We start from the raw sequence: 21895 nt of genomic DNA, 5'->3' as shown, positions 1-21895 counted from the left end.
TATAAGTTTGCAAAATATATTTGCAAATAATTCTATATGTGGTAACTCTAAACACAATATCTAATACTTGAATATATATAACTGCTCATTCAAATTTCCATGCCAACAGAAATTAGCAGCAATTAAATAACTCAAAGCAATACAAAATCCAAAAGTATTTCCATTGGTTTTGAAGATATATATAGCGCTTGAATAGATATATATATATTTTAATATCCACCAGTGTGCTTTGGTATTCATGCTTAGACTTATATTCATTTCATGCCCTTGTAAACTTCAGTAGGATGATGACTAAAAGCATCCCTGAACACCAAGGAAATTATCTGCAGTAATTTATGAGAAAAATGTTTGATAGCATTGCTACATATATAAATTGAAGTTACCACTATCCATGAAAGCATGGATATAGAAAAGACTGGAAGGGTACACGGAAATGTCAATGATTGTCTTAAGGCAGAGTGATTACAGAAAATTTATTTTTTTAATATTCATTAATGTTAAATAAATACGAGTTGACAGCTTATATAACATATAGATATGGATGATCAGGGTCATACACTATCAAATGTGAATGAATTGAATTGTTTTTGCCGTTCTCAAATGCTGTTATAGCTTTACATTCATCATCTCTAACATAAATGATCAGGTTATATTTCCCTGAGAAATTGCTTTTATTCAGCTAAATTAAACCAAAGGTCTTGGTTAAATTTTTACTATAACCTTCCAAATAAATTTGTTCCACTTCTGAGAGCTTCTTAAATCATTTAAATCACCTTATGACCTGCCTAAACTCATCAGCTCGGGTCTAAAACTGCTTAAATGTCTTGAGTGTCCCTGTAGAAGTGTAGAAAACCCTCCCCATGCTTTATCTTAGTTACTCGTGCAATAGACTCTTTGAGTATTTAATCAATCTGAACCAGCATGGCATAGAATTCTTTTACCTGCTGATATTAAATAATTTAAATGGATTTATTTAAATGATGCTTTTATTGCGCATTTGTAATATTATATTGAGAGTAAAATAATAATTAAAACCATAACTGCATAAAAGCCTAATGATACAGATAATTCTCCTTGCTTTGGCTTTTCCAGGCCAAGATATTATTTAACCAGGCCAGGATAAATAGACTTTCACAGTCAGCCATGCGAACCTTCACTATACCAGGTCACTACAAATGGTCCAGGATTACTTGACCCATGTTAATAACTTTTGGCTTCCATGTCCTACTCTCTCTCAGCTTCTCTAATACTTGCCTTTTGAACAAAAATTCTGACTGTGGATTATATTTAGGTTGACTGTATATAATTCATTGTCCAATCTGGGATACTTGAGGAAAGAGAAAGGAAGTGTTTTTAATAATTAAGCCGGGACAACAGTTAATCTGGGACCATTCTGAGTAAACCGGAACGTATGGTCTTGCTAGCATCTTGTAAAGTTACTACTTCCAGTAATATGACCAAAGGTGTAGGCTTAGATGAATGAATACATGGATGAGTGAAAGAGTCAGTCATTGAATGGATCACATTGGGGTTTATCTCATTGGATTTCCCCTGTAGTTTCTCAAGTTGATGTTATATATTTTATCTGTATCACATTAACCCACTTCCATGGACACATAATGAAAAATTCATCTTAAGAAAGGCTTGTAGAAAGGAAAGAAAAATAGAATTAAATAGAAAATCTAGTTTACTGTTATTTTGCTTCCTGTCACTCATTAATAAAATTAACAGGTTTCTCATTGGCAGATTGGTTCTTGTCCCTCTTCAAAACAGAAATCAAGAGAGGAGATTAAACAAATTCAATAAAGGAAAGGTTTACTAAAGTTTGGGTGAGAGGAAAAAGGGAAAGGGAGGAAGCCTGATGCATCAAGGGAGTGCACAGGGACAGAGGATGGCTCACTCCCCTCACTGCTGCCGGCATCTGGCGTCTATACTGAGCTGGGTTTCTTTGCGCAGGAGCAGGGTGGATGTCCTTGCGCAGTTTCGCACCACCCACCGTTTTGCCATTGACAGTCCTAGGCACAAACACATTGGTTTGGGGAGTACCTTCAGGGAAACCTTAATCTTACAGGAAAGACTCCAGAAGTAACTGAAGGACTTTCCCATCCATCTGAAAGAGGCTCAGCCTGTCTCAGGTCGAATGATTTAATCATTTTGATATCTAAAATGCATGAGTCTAGGAAAGCTCAGGCATTGATACATAATTATATTTATTTCTAATTTAAAAAAAAAAGAAGACTTCAAAATTAGTTTATGATCTAGAGTAGTGATGATCAAACAACAGTCCACAAAATTTAGTCCATTACTTGATTCTGTATGGCACTCAAGCTAAGAATGGTTGTTGCAGGCAAACATTTACAATCAATGTGATGATAGGAAGGACTAAATTTGAACCCTTGTTAAGTAAATTTGATATTTCAACAACAATTCAATTTATGCACTGGTAGATTCGTTTTTATTTAGCAGATTATTATTATAAAATAATCTGTACTGATTATTTTAATTATATTTTGAATTCTATCAACCAAAAAAAGTTGAAAATTTTTTTTCTCTCTCACTGCATGATTTTGATTTCGCCTTTTTGACCCGCAAAATTGAAAATATTTATTATGTGGCTCTTTACAGGAAAAGTTCCCTGACCCGCCAACCTATTGACTCTTGGTATCAGTTTTGTTTCATTTAAAACAACACATACAAGCAACAGCAATTTAGAGACATAACATTATTCATTTTCTTTGCTTTGTCACTGTCTCAATCCAGGTGTGCTCCTGGCTATACTGGCAGCCCGAGCAGCCCCGGAGGCTCCTGCCAAGAATGTGAGTGTGATCCCTATGGCTCACTGCCTGTCCCCTGTGACGCTGTCACGGGGCTCTGCACGTGCCGACCTGGAGCCACAGGGCCGAAGTGTGACGGCTGCGAGCATTGGCATGCACGAGAGGGCACGCAGTGTGTTTGTACGTATACTAACTTAGCTTTAGTTTTTTGGGCCTTGGGTCCATTTCTGTCTTTCTGTCTCATTTTCAGTGAGTGACTTTTTTTTTTTTCCAATAGCTAACGCTTTATTGTTTCTGACACTGTCTATCCACCTTCTGCTGTTTGCCTGCTGTTTTTGTCTCTATCCCGCTGAGCCCAGGACAGCTGAGAAAATCTTCAGCATGCTTTAGTCAGTTCATTGAAGACCTACAACAAAGCTCCTGGAGGCATATTTTATTTTTATTTTGTCCATATCAGAGTTGGCATTGCCTTTGTGACAGATTAAAAATCTGGGTTAATTAAATTTTTTAGAATCTTTTGGAATTTGTAATTGGTTGGACACTTTTTAGCCTTGAATTTCAACTGACTTTTCCTAGCTTTTACAGAAATCCAGAGACTTACTGCTTCATAACTTTCTCTTGAACTACAGAACCTGGAAGCACTGACGATGAACTCAATATTTTTATTCACATGTACAATAAATGAAGAGCAAGTTGGCTTGCTCTTTCTCTCTCTCTCTTTACTTGCTTCTGGATGCGGTAATGCCATATTCAAAGTACATCAAATATCAATAGTTATATGTATAATTATTGGCTCTTATACAAAGCCTATCTAAAATAGATCATTTGTAAATTTAGAGAGGGACTATTAAATCATGTTATTCTTTTCCTTGAGGGAATTTACATTAGTTATCTTAATTCTTTGTAACAAATATAAATATTTTTGTTCTTTGATTTCAACATTTACTTATTTTAACGTATACATGCATGCTAATATTTCTGGTTTTAACATCTAATTTGTGTCTAATTAGGAGAGAGGAGAGAAAGAGAAACAGAGAGAGAAGTGGGGGAGGAATGGGAAGCCTCAACTCACAGTTGCTTCTCATATGCTCCTTGACCTCAGAAGCCTGGGGTTTCAAACCCACGACCTCAGCATTCCAGGTGGATGCTTTTATCCACTGCACCACCACTGGTCAGGCTTACTAGCATCTTAATTAGAATTTTTGTTTGTGCTTCAGTTCTGTAAGAGTTACCTCAAAAACTAAAGATGGCTTTTAAAATATGCCACAAATAAAAGATTGGAAATATTTGGGGACATACATTTTTAAATTATTTTTCTATGTATTTCAAATGTCTTTAGTGAAAAGGGTAATACATTTAAAATATTAATAAATGCCAAATTTGAGAGAGAGATGAAATGTAATCTACATTTACATTATCGTATTCAGTTAGTGTTGTCGACATATTCACTCTTCTCAAGTATAATGGCAAATTTTAATGACAACCTAAATGAACTACCATGATACTTCAACTAGTTTTAATATTGTTTCCAAGTTAAATTATTAACATGGATATATGTAATTACATAATTGATAGATACTCCTAGCATATACTAACCTAAATAATCCTTTAATTTTAAAACATCAATTTTATTAATTACCCAGCAGTAAACCTAAAATAAAAAGGTAATGTCCAATGTGAAGCACGAAAAATTACAAAACTTATTAAATATCTGTGAGTGATAAAATAATGGGATTATCTTCTGAACATTTCTTTGAAAGGGAGTTGTCATTCTACTCATCAATAACAATAGCTCTAAACACTTATCTTGTTGACAATATTTTATATATATTTAAATAAATTTATAATAAGAAAACCCAACTCATTTTTTTCCTCATCATATCTGTGGATTTTACATCTCCCATTGTCCCATGTGAAAATACCAAAGTGCTGATTCTCCAGTTACAAAGTTATGTCAGCCTGGTAATGTTCATTTGCATTATTTTTGTCCCACAGGAAAATGTATTTCCAACTGCTATACATAATCATCATTCCAGTTGCTATGTCTGGAAAATTTTAATATTTCTCTTACTGATTTTTTAAAAAATACCTAGATACTTTTTTAAAGTATTTATAATTATTTTATAAATAACTATAATATTTACCTCATATTTGTAAAATATTAATGATAAATATTTTATATATATGATGTATAAATTTTTCTTATACTGCTCTTAAACTGGTAATTTTCATTTATTTCTAAGAATGTTTTATCTTTTACCCTTCATTAGCTTAATTGTAAGAATTGTTGCATTAGAGTATCTTCAGATTTTTCATTTTTTCTTCATTTTGTAAAATTTTTCCTAGTGTGAACAATTAGGCCTTGATTATATGATGTTGGTCTTTCTCAGGACTCAGATACAACTTCTAGTTTTGAAATGAGATAACTCTAAGACATAAGTGAGGACATAAATAACTCTGACTTATCCTCAGTTTATTTTTTAATATCTTTCTATATCCATGAGCTAAATTAGAGTAAGGACCAAAGAGTGCATTCACCTGGCACATTTGATCTGCAGGGCCTGTTATACAAAGTTTAAATATATGCAATATCAATATGAAAATATATGACATTTGCTAGAGCCTTATTCATCCGAGGTTGTCAAGTGCAGTCCTATCTTCTGTGCAGATGGAAAGATCCGCTAGCTGGGTGCTCAGATTCCCTTCAAAGCCTTTGCAGGTTTTTCTAAGAGAGCTGTTGGAACAGCTCTACAGCGTGCCCTTCCCTATGCACGTTGCTGATTTCCGAATAGATATTTTATTGAACTCTCCAAGTTAGGACTTCTTACTAAATTAGGTTCATACAAATCCCATCTCCTCTTTCCATTTTAATTCCTCATTCACATATAATTTTATAAATTGAGAACATCTACCTACTTCTCTGAAATGGGAAAATGAGCGAGAAAGATATTACTTATTTAATACTAAAGTTTTATATTGTGAAACAGAAAACTTGGCTTTGTTCATGTCCTATTTTCTACAGACTAGTAATTAACACCGAACAACTCATGTGATGTTTAAAATAGATTATGAGTGGCATAGTAAAATACATTACTGTCTTAGAGAACAGAAATTAAAATTAGTAGCTGTTGGCAAGATGTTATTTCATAAAGTGCGCCTAAAATAGCATTATATAAATATCAAATTGATGTTTCCTATTTTATTCATTACATATAAATTATTAGGACTATATCAGCCTTATTATTTATAATCACCATTTATCTCATAGATGTAGTTTTTTTGTGGGTTTTTTTTTGCCAGCATTGCAACAGCAACCACAAAGTGTGTTTTTTACCTGCAACCTAAGATAAACCTAGCTAAATGTGGCAATACTCCTAACTCTGTAAAGTATGTACCTTCCAGCTACTTGGTGAAACCTGAGGTCTGATGTTCTATCCAAACTTGTTACTCTACAGACACATAGTCAACATTGTTATTTTTAATAATCAGTTGCCACCAAGGACCTCATTACAATAAGGCAGATACCCTTATGTATATATTATCACTAGAACAGTACTGTACTTTTATAATCAAAGATGATTAATAATGGCAGTTACTGCTTCCTATATATAAGAACAAGAACAAATAGTGGAATGTGGTTCATCACTATTTAAAAAAATGGGATTTTCTATAAGAAAAGATGATGAAAAAATATCATTTGACCTCCAGATGCTATTTCATGAGCTGTGGCTTTGCTTGTAAGACATGATGAGATTACCCTCTGTCCTAGCCCTTTAAATGCCCTCCTCTCCTTGCCTCCACTAAAGCCCCAAGTACCAGTCCCTATTCACAGGCCAGTATGTCTACCCTACATTTCTAAAACTCTAAGCTGTGGCATATTGTCCAAATCCAGACATCAGGAAAGTTATAAAAGCAACTTTTGTTCATCCTTCTTGCACCTTCTCTGCCTCTGTTTGGTTAGTAAAAGGTGCTTTCAGTTTCTTATTGTCAACCCTCTTAGCATAGGGCCAGACTAACAATGTTGTAGAAGAGCAAATACTCTATTCTAGATCATTTTCCTCATTGCTGGTGTTTGGTTTCAGTGGTTTGTCTATCACATTGAGAAAGCTGGTCTATTAGTGGACTTGTGTGGTTGAATTGTCATATAGAGGAGGCTTCACAATTTCCTTTATTTTCACTCAGTCTTTATTTTAAGAGTAAATTGTATTTGATTTCAATTTTCACTCTGCTAGATGCAGGAAGTTTACTGACCTCACAGAATAATAGAAATGACTTGACAATTGGGATAAATCTTATAAGTCAGAGTCTACTCCTCTCCTTTTCTGTGGTGTTCCTAAACAGACCATCTTCTGATGTAAGGAATCCTGCTCTGCTGGTGTGAAGGCTCTAGCAGGCTTGAGTCCTCACGAGCCACAGACGAGCTTTCCTTAACGTTTGTGTGACTTTACTTAACTTTTCTAAACCTCATTTCATCATCTGTAAAACTGAAATAAAATGCTAAAATCATCTATACATAGTAAGCATAATAGATGCTCAAAAAACTCTAGAGATTATTATCTCATGGTTACTGTTTGATTTTCTTTTTTTTTTCAGAAATATAATGTTTTGCACAGCCCCTCAGAGCCTTGATGAAATATTGTATTGAAGTTAGGCTGAATTTTGATTTTTCTCTAATTATCTCTAATTCTAGACTCTTCAAGTCACTGAATACTTCTTTTATGACTGCCTTAATTTTTTTTATCTCTTTAAGTTTGTATTTATAGAGCCATAAATACCTTGATTGTGACTATTTTTCTCATCTTTAAAATGACATTTAGTACTTTATAAAATTGCTGTGAACCTTAGATAGTGACAGCAAGATACAATATATTGCCTGCAATGTCACGAACATTGTACAGATAAAAGCTACTATCCCATTATTATTTCTAATACTATCAGTTTCTATTTTTCTGAAAAGCTACACCATACTGGAACCATATTGAATTTGTTTTACACACACACATACACACACATATATGTATGTATGTATGTACAGAATTTTGTTTAACATATATTAAATAAAATTTATATATAAATATAAAATTTTAAATTAAAATATAAAAATTTATAGTATATATATATATATCAGAACATGGCACATGAACAAATATATCAGCCTCACCTAAAGTTTATAAAATACTTTTCTCTCTATTCAGAGAAATAACAGGCAAACAACAACCAAAAAGCCTTCTTAATCAACTTAAAACCAAAGTTTTATTGTAGAAGCTATTTATTTATTATATAATATGCTAATCTAAAAGTTTCTGTTTGAACAAGAAAGGGAAAAGCGAGAAATCTAAAATCCACACTTAAGGAACTGTCAACGACCTTGATGCAGAACAGTTAAACTAAAACATGCATATTAACACAAATTCTATCTTTCGTTAGAATTGTATATTTACTTATTTTATCCATGTTTGATAAGAGCAGACAATTTCTGTATCTTTAGCTAAAAATGGTTAATGGGTTTGGCCTTTTCAGAAGTACTCAATGCACTCATTTCAGCTTTAGCTTCTTTGGTTTGGATGCAGCGTGTGACTTTTTTGTGACAGTAAGCCACTAGTTATTATGCATGGGGGACTCTGGTAGAAGAGCAGTATTTTGACTAATTGCTAACAGAAAGATCTGTAATATTAACTTCATGATTTGCCCCTTAGATGTGCCCAGCTATAACAATCTGAATTTAATACTGCATTTGTTAATATTAGATACAAATTTTATCCTGACATTTTTATAGGCAAAGCCTCTGAAACATTTAGTCATGTAAAATATAATCATAGTCTTGAAGTATTTGCTTTTGCTCTCATACATTTTAGGAAGGATCTCACTTTATAATCTTCTTTCTATTGCTGAGTAGGAGAATGGTTTTGGGAAGGGTGGTTGTTCCTGATTATAAGACAGGTGATAATTTACACTGAACAGTTACTCACCCTTATCAAAAAATAATTGTTTACATAATGTGAATATTTCATGTCTCCATACACTGTTCCAAACTTTCCTATTATAGTGAATTAAATGTGGTTTTAATTTGCATCCCATTTCCAGTGTTGTTGCCAGACATTTCAGACTTTTTAGGACAGATAAAAGTAGCTTGTGGTTTAAGTCAAATAATTTGTGTCAGAAAAAAAATAGCAAATCATAGTATAAAGGGCACACTTCTCCATGTGTTTATCTTATAACTGCATGAATTCGATTTATACAGAAGCTTTGAAAAAAATCCCCATGGCTGTCATATTCATAAGTCTTTCTGGTCCATTTGGACAGATGTTAGTATATTACTTGGAGCATATATAAAACTTGCCCTTCACTTAAAGGAATGTGCTTGAACTTTGTTCCCCAAAAAGCAAATGCAGAGACTGTAAGACATGGCGTAATAATAGACCTTTGGACATAGAGACATAAAATGGAATGTATGAGTCCTTGAAAGAGCAATTAAATACATTTTCATTTCAACAACTGAAAATGAGAAACTGAAACAGATGGGCAGGGGGTAAAATAAATGAGAGAAAAATGAGTATTCATCATGCCTCTTGGCATTCTCATTCACCAGTTTCCACTGTAGTATATTACAGTAAATCAGATCTAGTTCTGCATTACTGTCCCCGATTTCTTCTTGTATGAAATAAAAACTGAGAAAACTTTTCCCTGGAAATTTCTGGAACCATCAGTAAGGAGCCTCTAGCCATACCATTATCAATGAGCTAAGTCAGTTCCCTCTTGGAAATAGGGTATACATTATAATAAATCAGAAAACAAACTGGCAAAGGGTTTCTGAAGAACACACTGCCCTAAAAGCCATGGTGAGATATTGTATTATCAGGTATCTTTCATGATTTGCAGTTGAAAAAAAGAGCATTCACTTGCTTATCTCTTAGGAATATCTCCCCAAAATATATACATCTTCACTAGAAGTAGAATGGAACTTTAAAAACAATAATGAGCGTGGACTCAGGGGGAAAGGAAACTTCATATTCTTCATAACTTTTAATATAATTAAGACTTGTTACTAATACTTGTTTTTAACCTATAAATTGTGACTTGTCTCTGTTCTGAATTTACAGTCTAGATCACACATGCAAAATCTGGTAAAGGGTATCATTTCTCTATGCTGCTGCTCCAAAATTCAATATCCTAAAACAACAACTGTATGTATTTTCAAGATGTCATAGTGAGCAATTTGAGCTGTGCTCCATTTATAATTCTTTTCTTGTCATGAGTGGAGAGTCCCAGATGGCCTCATTCACACTACGGGGCCTCAGCTGGAATGGCTGGGCCTGCCTTTCTCAAGATCAAGTTGCCTCTCTTGCTCAAGGAGGCCTATCTGGGATTGTTTACAAGGCAGCAGGGATCCAAGAATGTGAAAGCAGAAACTGCAAAACCTGTTGAAGCTGAGGCTCAAGAGTCATGAAGTATAACCTTCTGACAACTGTGAGGCAGAGTAAGTCATAAAGCCAACCCAGAGTCAAGGGAGGCATATAGACTCCACCTCTCAGGGGAGGGGCAGCAGAAAAGTGGCAAGTAAGCATTTCTGCTGCACCCCAGAAATGAGCAGTGCCTTTTTTCCATTCAGTAACCTGTGCTGTTTCTTCTTTGCTTCCCTTCCATTCCTCTATTCCAGTAACTCTTTTGGGAAAAAACGAAATGACTTCATAAAGGTATCATAGCTGTCCCCTCATTGGCATCAGTCAGTCTCTGCCTCTCCGTCACAAGACAGTTTTCTCTCTCTAACCATTGTTTTTATCCAGTTCTCCTGTTCCTCACACATCTGTGTGGTTCTCCATTTCCTGTCATTCGTTATTATCTTCCCACATTCAGACATTTGTCCCTTTCTCTCCCACTCTTCTTCTCCCTCTCCCTCTCTCTGTTCTTTTCCTCTCTCTGGTGGTTTCTCCTAAATACTGGTTGCTCTTCATTCACAAAGATAGTAGTAAAGGACTACATATTCCCCCATGTATAAGACAAACCTTTTTTTGAAAAATTTGGGGTCTAAAAACTGGGTGCGTATTATACAGTGGTTGTGGCATTTCAAATGCCATAGATGGAACTGAGGACAAGGCAGTATATAAAGACAGTGACATCAGACACAGATGAGGACAAGCTAATGGATGGGAGTTTTGACAGTGATGAGGACTTGTATGAATTTTATGATGAATAAAACTTTACTTCAATAACTTTATGTAATACATTTTTTTTTCAAATTTCTGGTCCCAAAATTAAGGTGTGTCTTATACATGGGAGCATCTTATACATGCAGAAATACGGTATTTATTGTTTACTATGTGGAAGACAATTTCCTAGGCATTGTGACCAAAGGTAATTAAGGTCCCTTCTCTAGTGAGGAAGAAACAATATATAAATAAAGTAGTAAGATAGCCTCCACACACATTAGTGTAAGGCAGTGGTTCTCAAAGTGTGTGCCAGGGCGCACTGCTGTACTCTAGAAGATTTCCAGGTACGCCCTATGGTATTACAGAGAAATATGTGCCTGTTGGGGACCAAAAAACCAACAGGGTTTTTGAAGTTTAAATTTGGGGGGGACAGAGGTGTGGGGAATTGGCTATAAACTGACAGTCTGTCCAACCCCCCACCTCACTTGCCTGATTAGGTTGCAAAAGGTTGTTAAGCTGTGGTGCTGGATTGTTTACACTACCCCCCATGTTCCCCAGAAAGACTGGAGGCAAGTTTTTTCTATCTTTTGTTTGGTGTAAAGTTAAGATGATATGTATGGTGGGGGTTTTCTGCACTCAACACAATTAAGAGTAAAAAGAGAGAAATTTTTTAATGCATCAATGAGGAAATGAGAGTTTGCCTTTCAAATGTGTGCCCAAACATTGAAGAAATCACTAGGACACATCAGGCTCATGATTCTCATAAACACAAGAATGAAAAAACTTAACACATTTGCACCAGGACCTGCCAAATTTACTAAAGCTTACTAAGAATGTATCTATATATATGAAAAGATAACTTTTTTGTCGTTTTTTATTTTTTTAACCTCTTTTTTATGAATTCTAAAAGCATAACTCAAAAAATGTAACATAAAAATGTTTTTAATGTCAGAATAAATTTAATTTTGTTGTATTTATTTTGTTTAATTACCAGAAAAGCATGCTTGGACTTTATATTTTTTCCTTTAATATTTGACTTAATTATTATAACATATTTCTCAGAAACTTATATATAGTGCACCTACAATTATTTGTAGGATTTTAAATGCGTCCCGACTTCAAAAAGTTTGAGAATCACTGGTTTACGGTAACGAGACAAAGGGAATGTGGTGGTGATTGGTGGGGAAAGTAGCTGCAGAGTCATCGGCCTTCCCCAGTGAGCAAGTAACTCCTGAGCATTTGACCTAACCTTCCAGGAGCCACATAGGGGAAGAGGGAGGGACACATATTTCAGGCAGAGGAGACAGCAGGCAATATGATGTCTTCCAAATCCTTGCTCCCTTTATGACTGAGCATCCCTAAAGTTTACCATCTGGTTCAGTGGTTCTAAATTCCGGCAGCATGATAGGATCATCTGGAATCTTTTAAAAATACAAATGCCTGGGCTTATCCACAGACCCATCAGATTGGATTGTCTGGTGGTAGGGAGGGTAAACACCTGATAGCTATTTTATAAATCCCCATGTTATTCTAATGTGCAGCCCAAATTGAGAACCACTGACCTACAGCAGTGTTTCTCAAACGTCAGCATACACAGATCACATGGGAATCTTTTTCAAATGCAGATTCTCATTCACCAGACCTGAGCTGGGTCCAAGATTACTCATTTGTAGTAAGCTCACTGATAATGCCAATGTTGCCCATCCAGATGCCACTTCAAATGTGGTGCAGAGACCAGGACTGTCGGTATTCCCCTGGGAGCTTATCAGAAAAGCACATTTTCATTCAGAGTATCAGTCACCTGGTTTCTTTTGAATTAGAAACACAGAGATACGGTCTAGCCTTCTGTGATTGAAGAACGCCCTTCCGATGATGCTGAGAACCAGACTGTGTCTTGCTGTTTAGACAAAGTCAATTTGGTACCTAATTGTGTTCCAGGCTGTGTTTTCGATAATTGTTTTGTGTAGATGAGTCTGTTGAAGCTTCTCAAGCACTCGCCCTGACCCGAGAGTGTGAAGCCCCAGTGCTCTCTGCCTTTCACTCAGTTTCCATGCAGAGCAAACCCCCTTTCATTCTGGTTAGGAGAAGGAGAAGCAGCTCTAGTTCCAGACTTCAGCTCCTGCCTCTGAAGCCCCTTTGTTTGCTCAGCTTGCAAGGCGTCAGGAGCTTGCAAAGCCCCTTGCAGGTGATGCTCTATGGATGCAGGTGTCACCTACCAGGATGCGATTTATTAAAAGCCCTTCTGAGGAGTTTAATCCCTGAGAAGGGATATTGTAACTCACGTCTAACCGCTGTCCTATCAAAAAAATCACCCTCTGAACTGCTTGTCTTTGTTTACAACTTCAGTTAATGGTTTTCTCTCCATTAGGCAGCTCAAAGGAGTGCCATTCAGGGAACTAATTGAATTCTTTCCAGCTTTGGGTGTGATCCAAAGCTGCTCCAAATCTCCATATTTCCTATTATGTATTTTCCCCTCTTCTACTATGTGTATAGTTTTGAAACCTCTCTGTAGACTATAAGCTAGAAATTATAACTTTAGATGAATGTACATTTTGAATATGGCAGGCAAAAAGTAAAAAAAAATTTTTGAACTAAGTTGAAACTGAGTATGTATGTTTTTTAAATCCTCCAAAAGAATCAATATATTTTAATTTTAGAAATTGTACTGTTTATGAGATTAATTTGGTAATGAAGAAAAATCATTTGTTCTGTCCACCAACTCGACCAGCAGGCCCACTCCGCAAGCACCAAATTTGAATAGTCTCTCTTTCTAATCATTGAAAACATTCTGAGTAGAACCTTAGCACTCTTGGTGCTTAAAGAATTTTTTTTTTTCTCCTTCTGGACCTTAGCGATTATTTCTCTACACGACTGGATTAGGTTAATCATTGAAGCAAGAATTTGTGGGACTGCATCTGATCATGGGTGATAAGGTGCGGAAAGGCGGAAGAGGAAGGGTCGGCAAATAAGGAAATATGTCAATAAAGACCATTATGAGGGGGAAGAAACAAATTATAAAAAGAATTTTTTTTAAATCTTCTCAATGTATGTTAAACTAAAATCGATACAGTTTTTGGCTGTGTAATGCACAGTCTGGAGAGACACGACTATTATAGATACTCCACAGTGAGATCTAACGTAGCATCTCATACGTTTGCATGTATTGGTAGACTTGGGGGCATGTTCTTATTTCCTAGTTACAGATTTCCTCTCTATCGCTCTTGTGGTCATTTCTGGGGCATTACAAGATGACATTTCAGATCTCACCTCGCCTTTAATACTTCTGCAGGACACTTGTTCTCCTCATAATCCATGTGCCCCTCCTCTCTGGTCCTTCAGTGTATGTCATTGTCCATATTTCAGGTTCCGGACAACAGGCATGTATGTTCTTCTGTTGTTTATCTTTTTCTAAGAGTTGTTCATTCAAAAGCGTCATTTTCCCAGAGTTATACTTGGGCCGTAGAGCATTTCAGAGCTGAAATCTTTGAACACCTGCCTGGGATACCCAGCGGAAGTAAATACTCTCTGTCACTCCCCTCTCACAGTTTGTGGAGATGACTGCACGGGCCTCCTTCTCGGTGACCTGGCTCGCCTGGAGCAGATGGCCATGAGCATCAACCTCACCGGCCCACTGCCAGCGCCGTACAGGATGCTGTACGGTCTTGAAAATACGACGCAGGAACTAAAGGTAGGCTGCAGTAGTAACAGCAAGAGCCAGGGAGAAGATGACAGAAGCGCCTTTAAAAGTTGGCAAATGTTCTTCCCATTACCTCAAATCAAGGCAAGCAGCTGTCAGGGAAATTCAGAGGCTGCCTTACCCAGTGTTTTTCACACTTGAGAACTATAATACACAGATTACCATTAAGGAAAAGAGACCCATGAACCCCCGGTGTTTGGTTTAAATTATTTTTATTATATTACTTAAATATGTGCAAACATAAAATCAGGTATGAACTCCTTATACTTATACTTCCATAAAATCAAAACACATTAATTCTTACAAAAGCCTAAAACACCCATAAAATTCAAATTAAAAACATTAATATAAAATAACAGATGATTTTGCTAAAAGCAAGTTGCTATTTGCAACAAGACTATGACACAGACTGCTTCCACACAGGGTAATTCATCCAAATGTGCCATGTCGTGACCACCACTCCTACCTTTCCTCAGCTTGACTAGAGAGCCCCGTAAAAGGGGTCCTGAAATGACATTTGGCATCGCTTGATAAGTTCGAATGAACTTAAGTGAACACATAAGTGTTCACTCTGCCAGATGAGCAAACGTGCTTGAAAATGTAGGTGCTGAGGTCCGGTGGTTTTCATCTCCCAAGTACCCAGCCTGGGTTCCTGGAATCCTTACATTAACATTTCAACTTCTTGTCAAAATGAGAACGCGAGATTAAAATTTTGTGCTAGAGAAAATTAGACCTTTGAAAGTACAGTACTTCAGCAAGAACTGATTTGAGAAACTATTCTTAAAGCTTTCAGTATTTAATGGGATAGGAGGAAATGTTACAGAAACTGGGGTTCAGCTGATGAAAAAAAATGAAAGGTGACTATCTATATAGTGTCAGTTATTTATCAAGTCAATTATTAGCTATTTATTGAGAAATTCTGGCATGCCCCAGTACTGCACTTGGTTCCCTGGCAGTTTCATGACTTCTATAATGTAGTCACCACCCATAGGAAGCTTAGATTCTGTGGTTTAAAAATAATAATAAACAATATAATGAAACAGTTAGCAAAAGTACATAATTATGATGTGCTCTGTAAAACTTAGACATACACTAGCACACAAATATTGGAGAAATAGCTAAAATTCAGAGTAACCAGGTAATGCATTATGAATGAGAGTGCAATTTGTGTTGGAAAGTAAAGCATAGACATAATTTTTTTAAATTGAACTTATTGATTTTATAGAGAGAGGAGGTGAGGAGCGAGAAGTATCAACTACTAGTTGCTTCACTTGAGCTGTTTATTGCTTGCTTGTCGTATATGCCTTGACCAGGCAAGACATCATTTTAATTGGCAGAGAAATATCGGTGAGGACTGGAGGAAGAAATCTAAGGTTTATTTACTAGTCACTGGCAGACACTCTTCTAAGGAATATATTCTTTAATTTGGATCATGACCTGTAAGGTAAATATTCTTATTCCTAAAGAAGAACCAGCAATGATAGCAAGAATAACATTTATTGACAAATATCTCTGTGCTAGGCAATTGACCGGTCTTCTTTATAAATCTTAAATAAACTTCAAAAAGTAGGAAAGAAGTATTATTACCTCTACTTTTTTTCAGGTAGGGAAACTGAGGCACAGAGAAGTTACATGTGAGACTCAAGGTCACATGACCAATAACTGTGGAGATGGGATTTGAATAGAAGCAGTATGTATTACTTTAGAACCTGTGAGAATGAAACCACCTTTGCAAATCTTAGAAAGAGAAAATAACTTGGCTGGGAGGGCTGAATTTGCCATAGGCAAGGTCTCCCTGACCCATCCCAAGCCCATACATACTCTCTCCACCAAATCTAAAAGAACCACATAAGCAGAGGCAGGTGTGAATTAGCAAGACCCGCCTGACAGACATTAGGAGTCAGGCCTGTTTGTAAAAGATAATGCTGGAGACTTGAGTAGGGCAGGGTGACAGGAAGAACAACCTTGAACTCCCAGTATTCAGGAATGAGAATAGTTTTAGCAGAGAAGATGCTGACCACCCATTTTCCTTACACATGGAGTGAATACAAAGAAAGAAAATTAAACTAGAGAAGCAAATCCATATATTTTTTTAAAATAACACTTAAGCAATGGATGAAGTACAAATCGGCACTATGAAAGAGCTCGTAATCTGTGGCCAGGAGCTAAGCCAGAGGATTTAGTCACCTACTTTCTTAATGCTGGGTGTTAATCAGAATGACCTTGATTTTCCTTCAAGTCCAATCTTTCTTGGTTCTGTGTTTGCATTCTTCTTCTATAATTCATTTACTATCTAGATACTTGGGATCCCATTTTGATTTTTTTTTTTTTGTATTTTTCTGAAGTGAGAGGTGGGAAGGCAGAGAAACAGACTCCCACATGCGCCCGACTGGGATCCACCTGGCACACCCACACGGGGGTGATGCTCTGCCCATCTAGGATGTAGCTCTGTTGCAACCAGAGCCATTCTAGCACCTGAGGCAGATGCCATGGAGCCATCCTCAGCGCCCGGGCCAACTTTGCTCCCATAGAGCCTTGGCTGTGGGAGGGGAAGAGAGAGACAGAGAGAAAGTAGAGAGAAAGGAGAGGGGGAGGGGTAGAGAAGCAGATGGACACTTCTCCTGTGTGCCCTGACCAGGAATCAAACCCGGGACATCCACATGCCAGACTGATGCTCTACCACTGAGCCTACTGGCCAGGGCCCCCATTTTGATATTTTCAAGCCTTAAGCAAGTTATTTACCCTCTTTGTTTAGTTCTAACCAGAGACTACCAGGAACAAATATATGATAATCCAGAATTGGGTTTACTAACTCATGGCAACAAGGGACACGCACATCACAGAGAATTTTGAGTGTCTCAATGAGAAGGCATTAGGAATAACTTATTAGTATGAGGGTTTGTTCCAGACAATTTGAAACAGGCTCAAGGAAGTAGGAGCTTGTGCTGGATTGGGTGTTATTAGGGGGTGGGCGTAATCCCATAATTGAGTATGCCAATGAATCTTTTCTAGAAGGAGGGAAGAATGGAGGGAAGCTAAAGCTACAGATTAGAAAGTAGTTGGTGGTCGCTCGTGTCAGCCAGACAGTTTGGGTACTTTTGTGGTCTGCACCATGACCATGGTTTGTCTGTGCTTAGACAACATTATGGAGTGGTCTTATTTTGTTCCATTCATCACTGTCACAGAGTGCCCCTGTCTAATGTTAGTGTTCTGTGAGATTGATTATGTTCAGAGGAGAAGAAAATGGTGTCCCTGTGAGTGCCAAGCTGGCTCCCGCCAACCCTGAGCTCAGGACAGTCAGTTAGTGCCTGGCCAGTGCCCTCTGTCAAGAACTCTGGTCCTCTTTTTAACCGGTAAATGGACTCTCTGTTGATTGAAATGTAAGCCTTAAAGAGTCAGCCTTCATCTTGACTCTCCCCTTCACGGGTTGTGTGATCTTGTATACGTTTTTAACTCTCTTCAAGCCACAGTTTCCTCTTACACAAAATAGGATAATATTCACCTCATAGAACTATCATAAGAGTTAAGTCAAACAAAACATAACAAAATTTTTAAAAGCCTGAAACATAGTACCTTCTCACTAAATTACTGCAATCTGTATTATTAGCCAGAATATTCCACACACCTCTTGACATATATGTGCCCTGCTGAAATGGTTTTTTTCTATTTTCTGTGAAGGTGAGAAAGCTAAGTTTTTTTGTATATACAGGAAAAATGTGTTCTGTTAAATGTTCAAGCTCATGACCACTGCTAAAGCATTTACTAAAATGTACGAATGAACGGCATCTTTTTCAGCACTTGCTCTCGCCCCAGAGGGCCCCAGAGAGGCTCATTCAGTTGGCAGAGGGCAATCTGAACACGCTCGTCACAGAAATGAATGAGCTTCTGACCAGGGTAAGTTGGCAAAATCCTAAATCTTTTTAAAGCAGATAGATCATGTAAATTAAGGGAAATTACCTCAAGTTTCTGAAATGCCAGTCTTGTACTTCTGAATCCTTATTTTGGGTGCAAAAAAATAGGTGTATTTTTGATTTGCTACTTCTGCTTTAAAATCTGAGAACCCAGTAGCACAGGGAAAGTTCGAATAGTTGTGAACAATGGCTAAAAATACCCAAAAAGACAGATTGTTTTGAAAAACTCTATCTATAGCCTCGATGTAAAGTTTGTATCAATTCTGAATTCCAAAAGCACCGTCTTTGCCTTTGCCTATGTAAGGAGAAAAGAAAAACAAATGAAAATACATGTAATCTTTTTGATCTCATCATGGAATTTTTGCATTTGTACAGAAATGCAGTCTATATCAGTATTCCCATACAAAAGAAGAAATCTTCTTTATTGTGAAAATTCAAAGCACTTAAGGTACTCTTAAGAAGCAAAATGTAAAGTTCATGTTGCATTTATCAGACTTTTCAAGGCATTGGGAGTTTTAGATTTTCAAAACTGCAAGAGGGTTAATGTTCTTTTTCCTGGTAGAGAATGAATAAAACAACATAAAGTCCGCCATCTTGTGGCCAGAAAAATGCATGAACAGGAACACTGGCCTGTAAATTAGGGATCCAGTTTGAAGAGCATTAAATGACAGAGTATTGGAGCAAGAAAGTTCTTATAGACTATTTAGTCCATTTTCTTTTTAAGAAGAGACACCTCAGGCCATGCAGTTAAGTGAATTCTTAATGGCCATACAGTTTGCTAAACCTAGGAACCTAAGTCGGCCCGGTCCCCAGCTTCCCACTGGCCCAGTACTGTTTCCTCCTGACCCGATGCTGGTTTAGGAAAATTGCCACAGGGAAATCAAGTGGGTTTCTAAGCACAAAACATGAACAATGGTCCTGATGTTACTGCTAGCATACTAAACATTTTTTTTTTATAATCTCATACCAGCATTTTGTGGAATGAACAAGTACAAGGTAGAATTTCTTACCAAATGTAGTTAGACCTTAATTAGAGTAATGAGTACATTTATCTCATATTAATTAAATATTTAATAATTTTGTATTTGTTATGTGAATACAACTAAATAAGAAATTCTAAAGAGATCATAACAGAGTAAGCTCAATTCAACAAGCACATATGGATGTTCATCCCGTACAAAGCCTGAGCTAGGTGTTGGTAGATGAAAGGTACAAATAAGGCTCCGTCTCTTTCTTCAGGGAGTTTGCCGTGTTGTATGTGTTGTGTATAAAAGCATTTCAGTATGTGGGACAATGGCAAGTAAATACAGAACTTGAAATAAAATAATGGACCTGTGAAATACATAACATATGGAATAATTTAATCTTGATAAAGGTAATTGGAGACAATTCCATGGAATAGGTGGCATTCTATTCAGTCATTGAATTAATACTTATTGGGGATATTTCATTCTCTAGGCACTAAGACAGAATGATGGATTCTGAGGATAGAGATATTAGCAAAACTGACACAGTCACTGCCCTCATTGAGCTGATTATAGTCTAATCATCTGAGTGTAGAGACACAAGAAATACTTCACTAGAAGAATCAGGTCTTCAATGTTTCTTAGCCTTCATCCTTGTATCTCTCAAGCTGACTGTCCCACACTTAATTTTTAAAAATAGACATTATATTTTAGAGAAATTTAAGATTCAAAGCAAAAGTGATTGTAAAAAACCAAAGTTCCCATAAACCCCGGCCTTTGCACAAGCATAGCCTGCTCCTTATCAGCCTTTCTCACCAGAGTGTCACCATTGTTGCAAAGGATGATCCTACACTGACAAATGATTATCAATTCAGAGTCCATAGTCTCCACTTTCGAACTCACTCTTGGTGTTGTACACTATAGGTTTTGACAAACGTTTAATTACATATCTCCATTATTATAGTATCGTAAACTAATTTCATTGACCTAAAAATCCTCTCTTCTCTACCTCCACCCTAAACCCTGGCAACCACTGATCTTTTTACTGTCTCTATAGCGTTGCCTCTTCCAGAATATAGTGGGAATTACACAGCTTGTAGACTTTTCAGATTGGCTTCTTTTTCTTAGTAATAATACACTTAATGTTCCTTCATGTCTTTTTATGACTTGCTCTTTTTCTTTTAGCACTGAATAATATTTTCCATTGTCTGAATGTACCACAATTTATTTATCAATATACCTATTGAAAGACATCTGTGTTGCATCCAAGTTTTAGCATATGAATAAAGCCACTATAAACATCCAAGTGCAAAAGTTTTTAATTTATCTGTGGAAATACCAAGAAGTACAATTGCTCAGTCATATGTTAGGAGTATATTTAGTTTTGTAAGAAATCACTAAACTGTCTTCCAAAGTGGTTGTACCATTTTGCAGTCCCAATAAATAAGTGGTCCTATTGTTCTGTATGCTCAGCAGCATTTGGTGGTGTCAATGTTTTTTGAATTTTGGCCATTCTAATAGGTGCACAGTAGTATCTCATCATTGTTTTAATTTACAGTTCCCTAAAGAGATGTAATGTTGAGTATCTTTTTATATGCTTAACTTGCCATCTATATATCTTCTTTGATGCGCTGTCTCTTCAGGTCTTGCTATGGACAAATGTTCGTGTCCCCTTGAAAACACTTATTTAGAAACCCTATACCCCAAAGTGGTATTAGCAGGCCTTTGGGAGGTGATTAAGTTATGAGGGTGGAACCCTCATGAATAGAACTAGTGCCCTTACAAAAGGAATTGCAGAAAAATTTTTTGACCCCTCTTTGCCTTGTGAGGACACATTAAACAGATGCGGTTTATGAGCCAGGACGCAGGATCTCATCAGACACTGAATCTGCTGGGGAATTGATCTTGCACGTCCCAGTTTCCAGAACTGTGAAAAATAATTTTCTGTTATTTATAAGTCATCTAGTTTATGGTATTTTGTTATAGCAGCCCAAATACACCAAGACAAGTTTTTTTTTTTTTTGTCTCATTTTTTACTTCGATTGTTTGTTTTCTTATAAAGTTTTAATAGTTCTTTGTATATTTTTGATAAGTCCTAGATCAGATATGTTATTTGCAAATATTTTCCCCCAGTCTGTGGCTAGATTTCTCATTCTCTTGATGGAGTCTTTCATAGCACAGATGTTTTTAATTTTAATGAAATTCAACTTATCATTATTTCTTACATGGCTAATATCTTTGGTATTGTACCATTTCCAAAGTCATCTAGATTTTCTCCTATGTTATTTAGGAGTTTTATATTTTTTACTTATATAGTTTTGCATTTTCCATTTAGGTCTACAATAAAATCTGAGTTAATTCCAATACTTTTTTTTAATTAATTTAAATTTACTGTGTTTAC

General features: G+C 36.4%; 1 protein-coding gene across 4 annotated transcripts in view; it reads left to right on the top strand.

Annotated features, from left to right (window-relative positions):
- The window catches only part of LAMA2 (laminin subunit alpha 2), a 627903-nt gene that overhangs the window by 468955 nt on the left and 137053 nt on the right, over positions 1-21895 (top strand). For all 4 annotated transcript variants that reach the window (XM_066373271.1, XM_066373270.1, XM_066373269.1 and 1 more), the window contains 3 exons: positions 2761-2954; positions 14467-14609; positions 18414-18512. In XM_066373271.1, coding sequence (XP_066229368.1) covers positions 2761-2954; positions 14467-14609; positions 18414-18512 — 436 coding nt within the window. The remainder of the gene's footprint in view (positions 1-2760; positions 2955-14466; positions 14610-18413; positions 18513-21895) is intronic.

This window comes from Saccopteryx leptura, chromosome 3 (genome assembly GCF_036850995.1).
Source record: "Saccopteryx leptura isolate mSacLep1 chromosome 3, mSacLep1_pri_phased_curated, whole genome shotgun sequence".
NCBI classification, from domain to species: Eukaryota; Metazoa; Chordata; class Mammalia; order Chiroptera; family Emballonuridae; genus Saccopteryx; species Saccopteryx leptura.
Note: the sequence above shows the minus strand (reverse complement) of the source record. Positions and strands in the feature narration are given on the sequence as shown.